At 47.7% G+C, this 21,133-nt stretch overlaps 1 protein-coding gene across 1 annotated transcript; it reads right to left on the bottom strand.

The window, feature by feature from the left end:
* Positions 1–284: 284 nt before the first annotated feature.
* On the bottom strand, positions 285–21,095 carry TMEM39A (transmembrane protein 39A). Its single transcript, XM_052794137.1, is given in 10 exon segments — positions 285–802; positions 1,352–1,472; positions 1,997–2,184; positions 3,004–3,352; positions 3,808–3,950; positions 5,406–5,489; positions 6,893–7,115; positions 8,652–8,845; positions 20,678–20,924; positions 20,926–21,095. Coding segments are annotated over 10 exon segments (1,914 nt in total). The 5' UTR covers positions 21,057–21,095; the 3' UTR covers positions 285–568.
* Positions 21,096–21,133: the final 38 nt, after the last annotated feature.

Genomic DNA, 21,133 nt, shown 5'->3' with positions numbered 1-21,133 from the left:
CAGTAACTTAGCCTGTCTCTCTGCACACTGCTTCCTCCCTTCCCCTAAACCAGTATCACATCAGTGCACATTTCCAGTGCAAGACTTCCCTGGTACTGAGGTTACTAAGATAAACTTTACTCATCCTGGTGAAAGGCCCCTGTGTTTCCTTTCTTCCCCTGGCTGTTAGCTTATCCAAGTTCTCTACAGCAGGCCAGTTCCTAATTAACAGCAGTTCTATCCCTACGGTATGCAATAGCAAGGCAGTTGTGTGAGCAAAGCGGACACAGTGACCACACACACAATCCTGTTGCTTCACATAGATATATGTATGGGTATAGATATACGGTATATACACACTGATTTTTTTTAGATATATATAAAATAACACCTTGTTTATAAAGCGACATTTAATTGCCACTGGTTCCCTTCCCGCCCCACAAAAACAATAGTATACAAAATATAAAATATTTTAAATATTTATAAACGCCGCAAGAAAAAAATAGAACTGTACGAAAATATTTTTTTTTCTGAGGTTCCCTCCCTGCCCTGGGGGAAGGGAAAGAGAAGCGGTACACGTTTGGCCGGCCTAGTGTGCCTTGAGTCCATAGTTGTTAAGTGGGTAGGAGTATGCCCTGCCTAATACTATCCGGTCCCGGAGGAGCTTAAATAAGACATAGTAATTGCAGAAAAGGATGAGGGCCATGGAGAGGGTATGGTTCCACTTCTCTGAGCGCAGCAGTGAGTAGAGCTGGTAGCAGACCACACTGCCTTCGATGAGAATCAGCAGGTTGAGCAGCCGTAATGGACGGTGAAAAAGGAACTGCAGGGAAACAGTTAAAAAGGACAGATTTCTTTAATTTGTTGCATTGTTACAGTGGGGAGGGGTACGTACATAATACTGTCAGGCAGCACTGAGCTAGCGACCACTGTGCTGCGCAGAAGAAATGTTTGTACTCCAACCACCGCTAGCTGTTACTTAGGGGAGGCAGCATAAGAAACAAGGCATGTAGAAGTGTGATTTTGCTTGAGAAGGGGAGGCTGGTGAAATAACCTATTGGCTAGCTGGCATACTTTCCCATTTCCCTGGAAGATGTTAACCAGAACCCTCTTAAGAATATGCCACTGCCTGATGGGAGAGCTGCGTCACCATGATGAGAAAGCACTGACAAGGCAGCCGTGGCTTCCATCTTGCCCAGACATCACTGCAACGGGAAAGCCTCTCTGCTGCAAACAGGTATTTTGTTCAGCAGCAACAGGCTGTTGCGCAGCACTGAACTCTGTTCCGCATAATCTGCTCTGCTGCAGCTAGGTTTGAGCCTCTCCTCCCTCCCACAATCGTAACACATCAAGCAAGAGAAGAGATACTTGCATAAAAGCGGGCATGGGATACATCTGAAGGCACTGCTACGTTGTAAGGCCCAACTGCTTTATACAGGCATCGGCTACGTCGCACCAGAACTCCTTGTGGCCATATTGTGTTTTCTGACCAGCTGTGGGGAAAGAATGCCAGAGCATTAGCATCTGTGCTCCCAACTCCCTGAACATGGGTTCACAGGAATGGACTGTATCTTAAAAAATATCAAAGCCTCTGCCACAAGGACATGTTGTAGCTCCCACTGGAAAAGCACAGAGAGGTGATCACAAGCCCACCAAATGGACTCGGACTGAGTAACGTGAACAAATGGCTCCCAGCGCAAGAACCTAGCCCGCTGCATCAGAGGGGGCCACCCCCTGGCCCTGCACAAGCTACTTTTCCAGTGGCCAAGAAGAATCTCGGCATTTGTTTCTGGGAAGGAACCAGCACTGACCGGAGGAGCTCAGACAGCTCTCTAGAGCAGACGATTCTGTTTCTAGGGAACAGAAAGACCAGGAGAGTTGCATCTGTGACCCCTGGCACTATGGGGAATGGATAAGTGTCCTCAGTAGATAAGCACTGCTAATACTTGCTTATCTACTAGAATGTCTTCTCAGCCCCTTGCTAGGCATGCCAACCCCTCCTCGTCCCCACACTCACATATGCTGTGGAGCATTGCTGTAGGAACCATGTTCTAGTTTCTGCCACTTGCCGAGGTGGGCAGCTGATCTGTGGAGCAGGTCACAGTACTTGGGAGGCAGCAGTTGAGTGGTGAGCATGACAAAGGCATTGATCCACACCATGATGAGGTGCTCACAGGACCAGCGCATGTCGTAGTACTGGGTGCTCTGGAAAGAGACCAGGCAAGAACTTGGCACCGCTGTCACAAAACAGAGGAAGGAATGACAAGGGACGTACTGCGTGTGCATCCAGCAGACCCACACCACACGTTACAGGCATGCGCTTTTGGACCGGTGATTTCAGAGGGTTACAGCTTAGGAAACACTCAAGACTCCCTTCTCCTTGACCTGAAGGAGAAAGGGCAGGGGATTTGGCTGCAGCTGGTGCATCTCCTCCTCCAGCAGCAGATAACAAGGGGGTTTGCCTGCCACAGAACTGCCCCAGGAGCACCAATTGCACCAAGATTGCTACATGGATTGTGGAGCCCTGCCCGTTTCACTACACCAACTGGAGCTCGTTCAAGTTAGAAAAACAACAGATTGAAAAATACAACCCCCACATTGACAAGAGGTTCCTGGATTTAGCTTGCCAAGCATCCTAGTTGGCTCTGTTTTCTAACAGGCTGACCACCAAAGCCTCTAATCCAAGCACTCGAAAGCCAGGATGTTGGAGCTGAGATGGGTAACAACAGGTTCCCTTTTCTAGGAAGAACACAGCTATCCATCTGCCTAGGACAGGGGGTGGGAGAAGGGGAGTTAGTAAGTGGGGTGATGGGACTAGAGGTGCATCACATTTATGGCAATACCTATCCGCCAACCAGGAGCAGTACTAGTGCACTCCGGATGCAGCCATGCTCCGCTATCCGGGCTGCCAAAGGGGAGACAGAGAAAAGGGGAATTAACCAGGAATCTGGCCTGGCAGCAATTCACACAGCATTCAAAAGGAGACGGCGGGCAGGGGCACAGAAAGAGCCAGACAAGAGCTACCTTCACAAAACACAGTGGCAGGAATGCCACGTAGTAGGCACTGAAGAGAGAGTTGAAGAGAACTTCCTTGATCCTGCGGTTGAAGTCTGCTTTTAGGCACTCCACCTCATTGCGGATGAGATCTGGGGAAAGGGGGCAGCTGTGGGTGGGGATAGACGTAGGATTATTGAACTGTTCTCTCAAGGATTCCCACAGAAGTGAAAGGAAATCTTTGGGTTTGACCAGGCTGTTGACAGCTGAAGCCCCATCATCCACTATCTGGTCCTGTACCAAGTAACCACAGTCTGCAGGTAGGGGCTGTGCTCTGCTGTCCTGGTGGAAGCAGCACAGAGGAACGTAGACACCAAACCTGCAGGGAAAGAAAGAAAAAAAGGGCTGAAATGACAACCATCCCAACATGAAGCAGGGGGCACCTTCTCAACAGATGTTGGCCCTTATGAGAGGGACACCACACAGGAACCCTCGCTCCAGAAGCTAGTGGCCAACTCTTCTCCCCTATAAAAGGTTAGAGGCTGCAGCTTCAACAACTGCAGAGAAGCTTCTTTAAGTCCCATTTGTAGAACCAACGATCCCAACAGCTCAGTCTTCAGTCACAGTAAAGACCCCTCACGCAAACAGCATACTGAAGCAATTTGCTTCATCAGCTCAGCACCACGTCCTCGCATCATCCCCCAGCTACTCCTCCTTTAATCGTAAGATGAGGAGACAGTTTACAGCCAACAGCTCTGCTTCCCACGGTGGCTCATGCCACCCCCAAGCTGCTACGCTCCCCCTGCGCTGAAGGTGCAAGGTGGTGTCACTCACGGGTAGCCCAGGAAGAGAAGGTTGAGAACAGAATGGCTGCGGAAGAGGTTGACCAAAGTCCAGCAGAGCACCCATCCACAGAGGGTGAGCAGCACCAGGCGCACCATGTAGTGAATCACTGATGTTGCACCCACCTGAGAGGCCTGCAAACGGAGAAGAAACATTCAGCAGCCCTGTAACATTAGTGCTAGAACATGAGCATGGGGGTGCCTGTGGAGAAGGAGCGGGGAGAGGGGTGCCGGGAGGCACTGTAAGAGGGATGGCTGCCCTCTTCTTCCCAGAAGTAGGAGACTGACTCTCTTACAAAGGTGAACACCTTTGATTTTATTCATGACTGATAGAATCCAAAAGATTCAAATAAGCACAAGCTGTAGGGCATGACTAAAATAGGGCCTTAAAACAAAAAAAATTCAGAGCTGCAAAGGAGAAAAATATTTTTGCTCAAGTCCTGTATTGCTCTGATGATAGTCCAGGATAGCCTGAAACACATTTCCCCTTGCTCTTTCCTTTAGAAAGATCAGGTCTCGGCACTCATTTTCCTAAAGAACTGGAATGTCACAGTTCTCAGCCGAGGGAAGAGAAGATGGTGCACCTTGGCAATCCCCAAACTAATTTCCACCACTCATCTCTACTGGATGTACAGGCTGCAGTCCAGTGAGGAGGCACCACCTTCAAAAGGACAGCAAGAAAGCTTGTTCCAATCTCCAGAGGGGAGAAGGCAACTGAACTATGAAAAGATTCTTAGGGGTTAGAGCCAATAGATGGGATGCACAAGAACTTGCATGGAAGGTTTCAACGCAGAAATTTCAGTCTATGGGAAGTTTTACGGAAGATGTGAACATAAATGAAGATGGCAGGAATCAGAGATGAAAAGAGAACTTCAGAGATCCTGTCTTCTCCGTTCACCTATTCAACAGGACATAACTGTTCCTTTATTTACTTATTTTTAAACTTATTGCTTAGTTGCTTAGCCTGGAGTTGGATTAACTGTTTCAGTGGACAGAACTTCTATTTGCCTCAAAATGACTTTTCTGAAACATTTATTTGGCCTGGTTCTGCTCTCACAAACACAGACAGGGTCTCAAAGTCTGAGGTGACATAACCAGAGTCTCAGAGTTACTGAGTAACCAGGACTGGAAAAACAGTTCTTCTAGCTATTCCTTTTTCACTTTAGTGTACTCAGACATCCTCCTCCTGACCTTTCGCCTCTAATCTCCTGTCCATTTTTCCAGTCTTGGCTAGCCAACTTCTCTATTTGCCTTTCTGCTACCTGACTTGCAATTCTCTCAGCCACTTCTCTGGCACAAGATAGTGAGGTACAGTACTGCGCCTGCAGGGATAAAGAAGCAAGTGGGACCATTTCATCATCTTCAAGCTGCAGAGGCAACAGAGCTACCCAATACTGCAGGACATGAATGGGCTCAAGGAGAAAACTCCAAGGCAGAAGGGCATCCCCAAAATCTTAGTCCTTCACACTCAGATTTGTTCTGGAGGAAGAAACCCTTCAGCTACCCAACTCGCAGAACTTTCTCGGGCCATGGATGGTCATGCTCTGCAGTCAGTACTACAGGCAGGAGAGGGAACAGTGGGAATGTTACCTCAGAGATGAGGGCCCATACCAGCCTCCGCGCCAGCATCACTGTGATGAACGCCGCCAGGTGGTAGTCAATGAGGTGAAAATTCTGAAGGAGGAAAGAAAAAAGGTCTTCACCAGGGGAAGGGACTCTGAAACCACCCAGCTGGGGTGGGACTAGAAAGCTGGCTGCTGAGAGTGCATTAGGACCTTGTGTAAGCATTCCCCAAAGCTCTTTATTAGGGATGAGGGAGAAGGGATAAACATCAGTAACACGGGAATGTCTCCCAAAGCAAGATCTTCCACACATGGGGGTTCCCTCCACTGAGAACAAAACAAACCCACCCTTCAGGCAGGTATTCCTGGGGTCAGAGGGACATCTAGGACCAGGATCTTACTATGGAGAACAGCTTGCAAGTTCTCCCAGGAAAAGCCACTGAGCAACCAGAGCGAGGGCAGCCAAAATGGAGTCCAGAGTGAGCACACCAGCTCACTTTAGCTCTTGGTCTCAGAAATGGTCTGTAGTGACCAGTGCTCCCTGATAATCAAGCTGATCTGAGAAATGTCATCTTCACAGGCCATAGATCTGTATTAGAAGTTTAATGTTGGCTCTGGCTGTGTCAAGTTAGATACAGCTCTTGGACCCCTTACGACTTTTCAGTGAAGCCATCGAATGTGTTCCCGCTAGAACAATTAGCAGACTCTGGATACTGCTGTGTGGGACTTCAAGGACATTTTGAGTAAAAAAGAATGCTTGACTTCTGATGGGAACAAACAAATGACCATTAAATCCTTTCAGGTAGGGAGCCTAAAACAGAATGCTTTTTCTTCAAAGCAAGCTGTGTCCAGCATCGCATAGCTGAACTTGAAACGGATAACTGGAACACCAGCACCACCTGTCGGCATTGTTAACTAAGGAACCACCTCATGCCTCCAAGCGGCAAGGACACAATATAAACCGAAGGACCACTTCAGAGGCTAGCTTCAATCAGATGAGGTTTGCTGACTCAGGTACAGGTCACTGCCAGGTTGTCCACTTTATCGGGCCAGAAAGAAGACTGAAACTGAGGAGACTGGGAGGTTTACATAAGCTGAGGATCTGACCCCCTCCCCAACTCCTCTGCTGCTGACCTGCTGTGAGATCCTAATGAAAACGTGCATTATCTCCCTTCTCTCAGGCTCTGTTGTTTCCACTGGGAAGGGGCAACCACAGCAGGAGAGAGCAGGCTCCTGGAGTCTTAACTCCATTTCAAACCCTAGCAGCTAGCTAGGCCATGCAAGTATCTGCGAGAAATTTCCACCGAATGAGTCCTGCTGACACCTCTCTCTCACCTTCCACGTATTTTCTCCCCTGTAAAATGGGGGATGACATGGCCCTGGCTGATGGGGGTGCATGTGAACTGGCCTTCACTCCCTTAATGTCAAATGCTTGGTGATTCCTGGACTGAAGAAGCATGAAAAGAAGCTGTGTAATGAAAAAGCACAAGTGATGGCATTTGCTGGGGAACTCACCAGTGAGGTGCAGGAAGCAGGGTGATTGTATGGGTACCACCAGACAGTCTTGTAGATGTTGATGTACTGAATGAAGAGGGCTACCAGTAGGTAGATGAAGAACAGGAATTCAAAGAGAAGGCTCCCATCCAGTGGCAGTTCAGGGATCCGGCAGTGACGTACAGGCTCTGGAGTAATCAGTGCTGTGATCGGAGGCGCAGAGAGGCTGATGGCACTACCATTCCTGAAGCAGAGAGATACGACTCACTTGGTAAACATTCTACACTATCTCTACCGTTTTCCAGGACAGGGAGTGCTTGAGGTTGTGAATTTGGGACTGGGCATTGCTAGAGAAGAGTTGGCAGCAGTCTTGCATTCATATTTCTGGTGCAAGACTGGTGGCAACCTTCATCATCTTCTTGGCTCAGACAAAACCCTTATCCAGCATTTTCTCTAGACAACAGATTGGTCTACTGTGACATGCCCAGCAATATTTCAGTAAACTTGTAGGTGGAGGAACAGAGGTACAGAGCAAGGAAGCAACTCCAAGCAAAAATCATTGAGGACTGTGCCAGACTGAATGCTTAATGTTGGCTCCTTCCACTCATCACTAGGACATTACAGTAGCACCCAGCCTCCTCCTCCAGTATTGCTAAGTGCCCATTGTCTTTCTGCTCACAGTTCCTCTCTTAGAAAGAGGGGTAACGAAAAATGGAACAGAGGAGTTGAGCCACTTCCTAGAGGCTGACCTCTCAAGTGTTCTCACGCTTCCTTCTTTCCTAGCCTTCAGAGGAGGCTAGGACAACTAAAAGCTCCAGCAGACTGAACTGATGGAGGAAGTTCAGACATAAACTATGCCATGTCTGACTGAAACCAGGACCCACTGCCTCCATGGTCTCAACAGTCACTTGTTCCTCTGGAATCTTAGACTGTGCCATCCATCCATCTGTCCCAGCCAGAGAAGTCTCTAGAGGCCAAAGCTAAGTGGCTTGGATCTCTCTACTCTGTAAGGATGAACCTATAGCAAGTAGATCAGGCCCTCAACATGCAGCAAATAGCTTCTCCAGTCTGCTGACTTCTGTATGGAAGAAGTAATGCTGGGCCCTTTTAGTCTTTATGCCAAATGTGGAGATCGAAATGTCACTGTGTGTTCCTTTTTCAGCCCCCAACTTCCCCAGAAAATGGAGATGAGCTTTGCCAACTGTGAGAATTAGTTTCATCTGCAGCCAGCAGGCCTGAAACAGAATATAGGCATCCTCCTGCCCTGCCTTTCCATCACATAGGATGGGGACTCACAGCTGAGCTCTGACATGTCATGCTAACTCCCTGTGGCATTGCAGGCAAGTGAGCAAGAGAGACAAGGACTCATCATCTGCTAGGACTCGCTGCTCTGGGAACTGCTGCAGGGAAAGACAAACTGAGCACTGTGCGATTTCCACCCCTGGCCACTGTGACGACGGTGAGCGGTGAAGAGTGGCTGAGACCACTTCCCACGGGCTGATTTTAATAAATGAAGTCAAGAGAGGGGCCAAAGAGGGAAGCAGGTGCCACAGCAGAGCTGAGAAGAGAAGCTGGAATAGGTTTTATTACACGGGGCATGTTCCCTCTTGGATGGCTCATCTCCTAATGCCACAGCAGAGGGTTCGAGGTTCCCATCTCCCAGTTCCCTGCTTTAACCACGAAGCCACGCTCCCGTGCAGAGTTCAGAGTGGATCAAGGCTCCCAGCTTTTAGTGCTATCGTAGCCGCAGGTGTCTCAACGACCCTACCTTTGCCCTCACCTGTTTCTCAAACCGGTACCGTTTCCGCAGCTCCCGCCAACCAGCGTCTGGAGAGAAGGCAAAGCTGAACGGCTTAGCTGCTGCCGGCTGGGTCCCCTCCTTCCACCGGGCATGACCAGGAACGAATCCACTTCCAGTGCCTGCAGCAGGCTGTGCCCTGAGACCCAGACAACGATCCCGAAGCCTTCCCAGGTCTGCAAAGGAGGCAGAAACATCACTGAAGCTGCAAACTTGCTGGTCGCCTAGTTCGCACCCCAGCCAAGCGAGTTCACGCAAAAGGAAGCCACTCTCATACACTCGGAGCCCTGCGGGACACCCATCACCACCCTAAAAGACTGCGCCATTTCAACGGCACCGGATCGGCGTCCGCTTGCGTACACAGAACGGACGCCACTGACACTGTGTCTTTAAAAAGCGCCTGCTTAAATTAGCCATCAGTGACTGCTAGTACTTCCTGTTGGCTGGAAAGTGTCACCGAGCATCTCCAGTGCTGGAGACCACGCAACTGCGTGCCTCGTTTCAAAAGCAAGCCTGGGGAGAGCCCTCTCCCTGGTTTGGTGCAAGGAGCTCCTAGAGCTGCGCAGGTCTTTTTAACCACCCACCACATCGCTTGACAGGCTCTGATGCTGAAAGGTGATTTGGAACCCTCTGCCAGAGGTCTGAACGGACAGACTGGTCTCCATGAAGTTAACTGCGTGGTTCAGCTCCCTTCCGTGCTAAGAAAGCCCGACTGACACGATGGGAGGAGGTCCGTTTAAAAGTGGTTCTAGTTAGCAGAGTAGTTGCAGCAAAACACACATGTATGCATGTACTTCAAATGGCACATACAGGCAATCCCATATCCCAGCCCTCGGGGAAAAAAAAAAAAAGTAAAAAGTAAGCCTGTAAATGTTTATTTATTTTAAACAACATATATAAAGTAATCAGTTCCTTAAAATGAACTAGTATGAGAGAGGCTGGGCAACTCAGAATACCAGTGACAAAGGTGGATTCTCTGGCACAGACTTTATCACGTCCCATACGATTTTGCTTTTATTTCATTGGTCTCCCACATGACACTGCAAGGATTTCAGCAGTCAGGTAGGTTTCTGATGGCTAGAAGACATAAGAGAGCGAGGCGTTGAATTGGAGTGTGAATCTGGAAGTCATTCCAAGCACGTGTGCTGTACAGAATCAAGACACTGAGCAAGCATCTCGCTACAAGGACTCTGGTGTGTCTGCATGTCTGGAGACTAATCAGCTGCCCTTTTGGCAAAATATCACAGCCAGAACCAACTGAGGGTCCAAAAAAGCACCCCCACCTTCTGGGAGTCTCTGGATCTAGCTTCGAAATTTACAGATGGAACCTATTGTCCATTTATAATTCAGTTATCACCTCCTTTAAAATCTTGAGAAATCACAGCTGGCAGAAATGCCAGGAAGTTTGCTCAATGAGTCACACCACTGTCACCATAAACACTGTGCAGGAGGACTATTCTAAAAAACTCCCTCAGAGAATCATCCTTTCTATTAAAGTTTCCCATCCTTTGTCTCTATTCCAATAACCAATTCTCAGAATTTCAACAAAAATCAAAGTGTTTCTAACGACAAATGTCTTCCACATAGCCACATGAAGGTCACTTGAAAAAAAAAGAGTTGTGAAATTGCATGAAAGGAGAGAGCAAACATTGGACAATTTCGCTTTGCAGGAAAATAACGTGTTTTGGCAGAGTTCAAAACTCTCATTATAATTCCAATGACAACACAACAGGTAATTCAAGCCTTCCTTACCTTTCTAGTCAAGACTCTAAAGCTTTCAGAGGGCTTTCCCTAGGATGTTCTAGAGTTTTATTTGGGAATATTTATATTCCAGGAATTAAATACAAACTGAAGAAAATTCTCCTGCATGCACAAGATGAGCAGGGGCAGCAACAGAAAATGCAGAATTCATTTAGGGCATCCAGACACTTCACATAAGCAGCTAAGGTGAAGAAAAAAAATGAGAAAAACCTCTAAAAGGAGCAACTTTGAAAGCCATTTTAAGCCAAATTAAACTAGTGCAGGGACTGTGGAAGCTAAAACAATTGGCCTGATTCAACCTACAGGATATTTATGATAACAGATGCAATACGTTGGTGGTCTAATTAGTGTTATTAACAGTGGAAGGTATTTTATGCCACATTCAATAATTCATGTAAATAATTTAACAGCTCTCATTAGTATTATCCCATTAGTATGCTTCACATGCTCGCCAATGTAGACAGTTAGACACTGAGTAATCGCACTTCCACCCTCTGGTTTTTGCAACCAGTAGAATGCAGGTTTCTACCAGTAAAAAAGAATGCCTGTGGAAAGGAGCCCTCCTTAACGTCAGTGCACCCTATTTTAAATGCACTTGAATAAGCCCTTTCACAGTGAGCCATGAACATATAGACTGGGCAGTTCCTCAAGCCAAGCTTTAAATAACCGCACTGGAGTCTCATCAAATTAGGTAGGTGTCTGTTAGAGCAAAATCTGCCTCTGAAAAAGAACTATTCCTTTTTTGTTTGTTTTTCTTTTCTAAAACTAGCCGCACAAAACTGAAGCTCCCCAGATAAAGGAAGCAGTGAGATTACAGATCAGTTGACTCCAAGTCTGCTTTTTTTGGCCTTGAACCAATCAACAGCCCTCCTTTTTGAGGAGGGAGACATGGGAAAAAGCCTTTTTATAGTTTTCAATTAATAAACAAAGGCATGATTCTACTGTGAAAAATATGTTAACAAGAAAAAAAAAGTAGCCATGACCCATTACTCCAACAGATAAGATTCCTGTGTGCATCCAAGTCATATTAAGTATTAATAAAGAGCTCGCAGAGCGAGCTGGGAGTGTACCAGGCTCCCTTCTCTGTTTGCAGAGTCCCCACCCCATCAGCGATCTTATTTTATATATAGTCGCAGGCACAAAAAGCGAGTAATGGAAGCTAAAAGCTGTTCCTGACAAGACTCTTTAGCCCATTAACATGATTCCACATTGTTCTTCCCCATTCACCTGTAATTTCCTTCAAAAATGAGTCACATACTTGTAGTCCCTCCATCCTCAACATCCCCAGAATAGAAACGGCCTAGCTTCCAAGATCTCCCTTCTCAGGCAGATGTGGGCATCATAAAAACACACAAGAAGGATCTGGGGACCAGCTACGGAGCAGCGGACAGGGGTCCTGTCCGCGCACAGGGAACAGCTCTTGGGTCCTCGAGAGGGACCGCGCTCTTTCTTTGGGACAGAGACAGAACCTTCACCTGTGACATGGTTCTAAGAAGATCCAGGAACGTCAGGAATCAGACACTCTGATTTCCAATTCATGCTTTTAGGACTACAGAAAGCACTTGGGCATTTTGTTTCTCTGCACCAACACCCCTCCTCCCCACCAGCTCTCCAGCTATTCTGATGAGGCAGGATCAAGGCAGGCAAGAACCACAGCTGTGAGCAAGGCTTTACTGATGAAGAGCTAGGCAGACAAACTATCCACCAGTTCAGAGGTGAAGCAGCACGCAGCCCTGTCCTGCTCCCCAGGGACCATCACTCAGAATCATGTTCCTGCATCAGCAGCTGCCCAAACAGCTCTTAGGAGAGGCAAATCAGGAGAGAGTCAGTGACTCATCAGAATGAAAAGTCTGCCTCGTTCCCCATCTCTCTGCTGGAAACGCTACAATGCTCAGCCAGTTATTTTGATGGCATTAATGTTTTTTAATTGGAGAAAACTCGGAGCCTCCAATCCTCTCGGGAAGCTCGCTGTACCGAGGCGTGAGAACTCTCAGAGCCTGGAAAACATTCAAGACACTCTCCTTGGCTCCACAAGTCCTACAACCAGATACTCTCAAGAGCAGAAAGGGAAATGTGGTCATCCTCACTTGCAGCAACGTGGCCTGAGAAGACCACAGGTCTCTTGTCGCAACTCTCCATCTTGATCAAAGCAGCTTTCTTCCTGCTGAGAAAGCACGTGATGTCTTGGGGTGAAGCAACACGTTGCCTCTGTGGCTGTTAGCAAGGGAGCCCTGCCTACCTCCTCCTCCTCCTCAGCAACACAGGAGCTCCCAGCATTGTCTGGGTTGCTAGCAAGATTTTCCATTCGGGGTGCCCGTGCTTTACGGCTACGCAGGCACGGAAACACATCTGCCACCTGTGCAGCGCTCCCTTGCAGGGAAATGCAGCAGGCCACCCCCGCGACCACGGCTGCAGAGCACTGACACGAAGCACGGGGAACTACCAGCGTTGACAAAACACCATCGACATTGCCAGCCCCTCTGGGTGCTAGCGGTAATACTCTGAACCACAGCTAGCATCACGTGCGGGACAAAAGGATAAATGAACTGGGAATGGCACGGGAAGGAGCGTGGAAGCAGCAGTGCCAGAAGCAGCCATTCCGTGCCACGGCAAGCAGGATCACCATCTCCGGAGCATTCCTGCATCCAGGTATCTGGCAATTCCTCCCTCCGCTGCAGCAGCCGCCTGTCCTCCTGCTGTCAGGGGCACTGGCTTCTAGGTCATTTTCCTTCCAAAAGAAACATAGATCCTGGAACTGGACTGTCTGGATAAGCTCCGAGGCATGAGCTCCCAGACCACAAAGGCAAGGGACCGTTTAAGACCTGGACAGTTCACCCTGGCCTGGGTGAAAGGCTCTGTCCCCAGGGCTGCCACTGAACAGCGCAGCCAGCACCTGTACAGCTTCTACAACAACTCACCGTGTCCCAGACAGTGGCTTATTTATAAAACCTTGTTTGCAAGGCTGCAAAAGACAGTTACTAGCCCCTGGTGGAACCATTTCTGGAAGGATGGGAAGAGGGAAATAGGGTAGGATTCTCTAACCTTTGGGATTAAATATATACCATAACAGTCGTGACTTTCAGCTGGCAGACAAACAGCTCCTTCTCCTCTTCCTCCCTCCCACCCCCATCAGTCTCTGAAATTGAAACAAGCCATGTAGAGAGGTCTCCTGGTTACTAATGTCCTCACTTCAAGTCGCTGTAGCTGGTCAACCTAATCCCAATTTGCAGTTGTCCAGCAATCCTAATGTTTTTGCAGATTATCAGCAAGTTCACCTTATAAGCAAGTTTTCTTTTGAACTGCTGTGAGTCCTAGTTACTATGGCTTATTTTTACTTCCTTTTAGCATGAGCCTTTTATTTATTTATTTAAACAAAAACATTTTGACAGCTGGAAAAACTGAGACAGAAAGCTGGTAACTGATTCACCCAACACCAAAAAAAAAAAAATAATTGAGAAGAGAGCCTAGGAACAGCGATGGCTGCACCCATGCCTCGGTCACGAGGCCACCTTGTCAACACCCTCACATCTGCCACGCCGAAAGCCGAGAAGCTGCAAAACTTCTGTGGAAGCCCTAGCTTGGTTTGGGAATAAAAAAAGCATTTGGTTGTTGCAGGGGAGGAAACAACCACCAGGTTATCAGATGGAAAGCTAAATATTTGGCTTGCACAGAGCTCCCCCGGCGCTAAGTCAACACAACCTTTCAACTCGGGCTGGCTCCAAAGGCACACACCAGGCACCTGGCCCAGAGCTCAGCCCCGGCCCCGGCCTGGGAGGCAAAACCGGTTAGGAGGGAGGTCTCCCAAGTCAGCACATTTTCCACGTCCTCACGCCGTACGGAGCGACGGATTAAGAAGGAGATTTGGTGCGGAGAGAGACAGAAACCCCCCTGAAGCACAGCCCAGGGTCGGGCAAGGAGGACAAGAGCCAGGCGGTGAATCACTGCCGTCAGGTGATGCACCAGCAAGACTAATTTTTGCTCAGTGACTAAGAACCAAGAACCTACTCTAATAACAAAACCAAGCCAGCAAGACCAAGTCAGCGTAGGCTTTTCTGATACAGCACAACCCTGGCCGAAGAGGCTTCATCTATCAGTCCTCTACACAAGTGCCAAAACCGGAGGGTGAAAGCAGCAAGAAGGCAGCAAGATTTCACAAACGGCATATACACTGTATGATTCATTTCAGGCATCTTCAGCAAGGAAGGCTAGAGCTAAGCAGACAGATAAGTGGGGAAAACAAAAGTTCTAGCTAACGACAAGGTGAAGACAGCACTTGCTATTTGTAGCTGCCAGAGTATTTCAAATACCCATGGACAAAAGCGGGAACAGGAAAGAAAAGTTTTCCAGGAAAAGCCTCTCCACATTAAAGTGCAGTAAGCTCAGTTCAGCTCATTTTGCAGACATGCTCTTTTAAGGATGGGACATAGATTTAAGTTGTTAATACTCTAGACCAAGAAAATTATCCAAGAGTTTGAAAAAGCAATTTTTAAAAACAGAAAGGGATTCCCAACCCAAATCCTACACATTCCTTAAAAATCCCCTCAAAGACCTTACTTTAGGGGGTGTGAGGAAGAAATTTCCAGAGGTATGCAGGTGATACGGTCCTCTTCAGAATGCAGATGAGTTCAAGTCTTTGTGAGTTGGAGGAAAGGAGATACACACACTAAGCCAGAGGTTCATTAAGAGCACAAGTACAACAACAAAGCTGCGATTCCTGGAGTAATAAAATAATACCTCATAACCATATAATTACCTTGTGCAACTAACTGCTGCAGGACGTCAGAGCAAACAGCTTAGTAAGACTTTAATGAATGACTACAATAATTTTATGAATGAAGTGAAATTATCTTCCAAAATGTGGAAAAAAGAAACCAAACCAAAAAACCACAACACAAAGTCCTCGGGGCTCAGCAGCTACAAGTGGCCGATAACACACTTCTCACCAAGACAACAGTATCACACAGTTAGCAAGACATTAACATTTTCTTTGGCTTCTTCTGATGTATACAGCAACACTCACAGCCAAATACTGGATCTGGGAATAAAGAAAGCATTGGCTTGTTCTTGTGTGAGAGCAAGACAGAATTGCAAAGTTGAGCTTTTCCAGCAGCAGAGGGAAATGCAGGCCTGAACAGCTGGGTCATGGCCTATTTTTGGTCCTACAGTTCCCATGCTTCTAAATCGTGTGGGGACAGGGACAGCAAGTCCAGCCTCATCCAGAGCAAGAGGCTCAAACTAAAGAGGTGGGAATTACTGAAGTAGACGTATGGTTCTCAAAGACAGCCTGCATTGTCATCTGAAAGCTCGGGAGAGTTTCAGCTCCGGATCCAAAACAGGATTTGGATATGCAACAACACAAAAGTTTTAAGCTCCAACTCCGTGTGGCTGTTACAGACAGAAACAAAAGTTCACTTTAGAAAGGGACACTGGTTGGGAAATAATGCTAAATCACAAAGACCATGTATTAGCAGACACAACAAGGGCAAAGCCATCAAAGCTGGCCGTTAATACAGTTTATCAACACACACTCCCACACACATCTTGCACCAAAGCTCTTCAGTAAACACTGCACACACGGCACTGCTAAAACACAGCCACTGCCGGAAAGCAGAGATACCGCCCTGTTACACAGTGCAATGCCCGGTGACCGGGGAAGGAGAGGAATTTTAGCTATGGCCACTGAGATATTCTTTTCCAACTTACAGGGGCAAACATGCAACAAAACAGACCGCTACTGGGGGAGGAAGGGGTGTTACAGAAAGAAGAAAAGACGCTCTTGCCTTAAGAGCCCATCTTATAATTTTCAGCCAAGCAAGCCACGAAAATACGCATTCTCCTCCAAACCCTGAATACATACACATGGTCTCATGGCCTGAGTACAGGACTGCAAGCCAGGAACTCCTTGCTTTTAATCTCTTCTCTTCAACTGACTTCCAGGGCAGTTGTTTTACTGACTTAGACCTCAATTTCCTTATCCCAAACAGGATAAACTATTCAGCAAGTATTTCTCCTCCCAGGGGTCTCTGTATGTAGTAGTGAATACTTTTTACAGTATTATTTTAGTGCTTTAGACAAGCTTTTTTTAAAACAAACAGAAGCAGCTTTCCTGCTGGTTTTGCTCCTCTGCCAATCCCTATGTTTAATTTAATGGAGATCAGCCATGATGACAAATCATGGGGAGTCACTAGGATTTTTCTATTTTGTCCTCACATAGCTAAAAATAAGGCAGGCATCTGCCATCTGTAGCAATGAGTTTGAAGGCACAGAGTAAAACACAAGGAAGAAACACTTCCTTGAGCCTTACCCCAAGTCATCGCACTGGGATTCATATCAGAAAATACCAGTGCAACAACGATTTGCATATCCCTGACACTGCAGAAAAGCAAAATTATTGCAAGGAATTCTAAATAAATTGTAATTTGCATAAATCATAAATCTGCATTAAAATATAAAACACGTATGAGAGAATACATCAACTCCCCTCTACTTGCCTCTTAAATAACAGCTACACAAGTTCCCTGCAAAACAGTGAAGGTCTTCAACTTGCATTACTCCGGTAGGCAGCACTCAGGACCTTGTATGACCATTTACAGAGCAACTAATGTCACAGATCGGGAAAATGCAATAGGATACATTAATCCCTGGTATAATTAATTATACCAAGACTAATTTAGCTGTCTGAAACTGCATACACGCTCCTTTATAAGTATTTCTGGGCCACAGACGTCTACCTGGTTGGTTTAAATCAACCATTTCAAACCTGCCAGCATACACAGATGCCGCTGCACCATGTTAGCTAGCATGGCTTTTCTGACTAGCTTGCATAATACTCACTTCCCACCAGAAGTCTCATTTTCCGCTTGCAACACATTCAGCCCAAAAAGTCAAAAAAAGGTTGGAAATAACTCTCCAATGACTACACCCCATGAAGAATGGCAGGAAATCTTTCGGGCAAGTTTGTGATAGCTCATGAACTACTTGCCCAAGTCACACAGCTACCAGATATTTACCTCTGATTTTAAAAATCCACCTGCTAAAAACTGTACTGCTTATCTAACTGTGGTACAGTTAGTAATAAATGGACTAAAGTTTCCATCAGCACAAGAGACATGCTGCGAGTAGGTGAACAAAGAAGAGGAGAGCACTAACTTCATGGCACCATCCATTACCGTGACAGGCCAAACTCTGCAGCTAGAGAGTGGATTAAGGAGATGGCAAAGGGAAGGGACCACCAAAAGAAGAGGAAGGTCAACTGTCATAATTTTGTATCTCCCCTACAGTTTCTCGTGCATAAGCTAGCACTGCAGTACTGTCTACAAACTGTATCAGTTCTCCAACTGAATGGCAGTGCAAGGAGAACAAAAATTGGGCCTCAAAAAGGAAAATATGTGTAACAGAATATCATACTGCACAAGTAAGTACGACAGATCAAGTAATACTAAAGTCTAAAGATCCCAAGCATGTAAGTAGATTCTGCAAGCCAAATTCAACCCTCCTCTGTATTTCTCAGTGCATAAACATGCCAGGACATGAAATTTCACAATGGACAAACAAAAGAATGGCTGGAAATCAGTAATATTTTTAAGACCAAACATTCTAATAGTAAACATATTCAGCCAAATCTCTAACCGATTTTCACCAGTGCTAACAAGCACATACATCTTCATATTGACAAAATATCTCTTCTTTAAATCCAGAGTACAAATCCAACCCCTCCAACTCAAGAGTTTCACATCTGTAAACTAAAATGGAACCACATGCTTGTAACTGCCAGAAGAAAACTTTTTTCCAGGATTTCATGATACTGAGGCACAGGGAAAGCACTGAGACTGAGGAGCAGGACGGTCTCAGAATCAGTACTATCTTGTTGCTTTGCACCATATCCATCTTTAGGAGCTGTAACTCTACAGAGTTGTACTGAGTGGCCCGACTGGCTTCTGAACTGAACACTCATGGAAATTGGAAGCCACTTTAAAAAACGTTTCTAGCATATACGCTCTTTCTGTATTCTCAAACATACAGATTTGATGCCTGCAGAAGAAAAAAAATATTAGTTTTATGATATCCAGACTTGAGTTGCCCAACTCAATTTGCAATACGGACACTTTCAGAGAAAGATTTGAGTTCAGTGCTGCTCAATTCCAAAACCAGCAGAAAAGTGTAGGTTTTCTCCCCCTCAAATACTACACACGTAATTCGATTCTCTCTAAAATTTCAGACCAAAAAGCAATGTCTGAAGAAAGCATAGACAAAAAAGTGATTAGGACTGTCTGCTTTTGAGTAATACATAACAGAGTAACTATATTGGCAATGTTACATCAGCACAAATATTGCTAATATAGGTGGGCCGCTAAGATAAGAATAGCTTTATCTCCTTAGCTACTGCAGGACACCATTAGTGTCTCTGTCAGAAGAATAATTCAGCAAGGTGCTAACCTGTACATTGCAAGAGGTTTTTAAAAGAATTTACCTTCTTTCAAGCAGAATAGAAACATACTCTACAAAAGTAGGAAGCAAAATGTTTTATCCCCCTTTCGCAGTCAGAAAGATTGTAAAAAATTAAAGTAAAAAATAAAGATAGAAGGCCTGCCTTTTCTGAATTATCTATGATTTTGGATGCTCAGGTTGAGGCAATATAGACACCTCTATCAGTAGAAGTGTGGATACCCAGACCTTCTGAAAATCAGGTCTCAAATGCCTGCAAGTCCTGCGTCTGCAAAGAGACAGCCAGGAATGAGCTGTACAGGAGGCACACAGATGTTCTATGGTCTCGAGATTAGGAGTACACATCACGCTGGACACAGTTAACCGTGTCAGTGATATTACCTGAGCTCCTCTGTCGTTCCAAATAAATCACACCTGGACAGCATTCCCACCCTACGTGCTGGTTTGCACTGCAAAACCTGAGTCAAAGATACTCAAGAACAGAAACAAGGAGTAGCTGCATCTACACCTGAAAAAATTCCAGTCCGATAAGGGACAACAAGGAGCGGGTGAAGTTTCAGCACAACTCCCAGAGAGGTCAGCATCCCCTGGCTACCACTTTGGCACCAGCGGGCCCAGTTTTTACCAGCAGAGCATCATCCCACGGCAATACCAAGCACCTTGGCTGAGGGAGCTGGCCCTCCAGAGGACCAGCTGGAAGGAGAAATGAGCGTCAGAAAAAGCCACTCCAACAACAGGAGCACCCGGGAGGTGAGCAAAGGAGCAGACTGCGGGTTAAAGGGCTGGTGTCCCGCTCTGCTCTCAGCATCCCGCGAAACTGGAGCTGAGCCATTCCGGTCCCGTCACCGTACTACCGTATCCCTCTCCCAGAAAATCTCTTCTGATCACAGCAAGTTAACAGACCTGAGTTGGTTACAGAAGGGATGCCTCGTCTCCAAAAACTTTACGACTCACCGCTTTGTAACATAGACATCTCATTCCTTCACTTACAGCCGTAACAGATGCCAGCGCTACGAGGGGCCCGTTATTCACAACGAAAAAGCATGCACGAGAGCGATCATAAATTGCAGACAAAGCCGCCTGTGTTTCCGCTACACGTTCGTGTGTTAAAGTGATGCTGGAGTAGTGAAGGAGGTACCTCGTGTAATAAGGAAAATCATCGGCGTAACTGCTATCCCACATAACGGAGGATGACCAATACACTGTCTTCTTAGTGATACAAAACAGAATGGCCATAGAGGTGTGAGCCCATGTCCATTCTGGAAACGGTTCCTTACGGTAGGTCGGATTTGCCTAGACTTACAGAGAATTGTCTCAGCTCTTCATCTTCCAGAGGCCAGTGCCCTCTCCCACCTCCCTTGTAGGACTGATTACGTAGGGTCAGCGTTTTAAAAGCCCAAAGCAAACCTACCTGTGACCCCAGACCAACTTTAATCCTCAACCCCTCGTATCGGGGAGCACCCACCTCTCGGCAACGTGCTCGGACCTCTCGCTTTAACCCAGACACATCAGGAAACGTCTAAAACGAGAAGCCCGGGACCCAGGGCCATTAACTTACCAGCAGGACGAAACAAAGCCAGCAGAAGCCTCCCCGAGACACACACACACACACACACACACACAGACAGGCGGCAGGCGGCCCCGCACACCCGGGGCTGCCTTGCGGGGGGCTCCGGCGGGCCCCACACCGCCGGGGCTCGGTCCGTGTCCCCCGCCCCGGCTGAACCCACCACCCTCTTCGGTCGTTCGAGCTTTCCCGGATCGGAGCTGCCCCGAGGGAGCGAACCGGGGCCGGTACTCACACATCCAAGCGCGGGCGGCGGCGCGGCTCGGACATCGGCCGGCAGCGGGGTCCCTTTACCGGCGGTAGCGGCCCGGCGGCCAGCCCCCCGACCCCCCCCCCCTCCCCGGGACGAGAAGGCTGCTGCTGCTGCTGCGGTGGGTACCCCGCGGAGCGTCCCTCCTCCCGCCGGGCAGCCCCTCTTCGCCGCTGCCCCGCCGCGGCGGGACAGGAGCAGGGACGGGGCGGCCGCGGCCGCCCTGTGGGTGAAGGAAAAAGGAACAGAAGGGAAAGAAGAGGGCGGGCGAGCCCGGCCTCGGAGCGGCCCTGCGCACCGCCGGCTGCCCGCACCGCCGCCGCAGCTGCCCGGCAGACGTGGCAGTGAGGGCTGATGCTCTCATCACAGGGCGACAGGCGGCGGCGGCGGCGGCGGCAGCCACCGCGGCGGCCGCCGGCCCCGGCCGGCCCAGGGAGGGAA

This window comes from Harpia harpyja, chromosome 8 (assembly GCF_026419915.1).
Source record: "Harpia harpyja isolate bHarHar1 chromosome 8, bHarHar1 primary haplotype, whole genome shotgun sequence".
In the NCBI taxonomy this organism is placed as follows: Eukaryota; Metazoa; Chordata; class Aves; order Accipitriformes; family Accipitridae; genus Harpia; species Harpia harpyja.
Note: the sequence above shows the minus strand (reverse complement) of the source record. Positions and strands in the feature narration are given on the sequence as shown.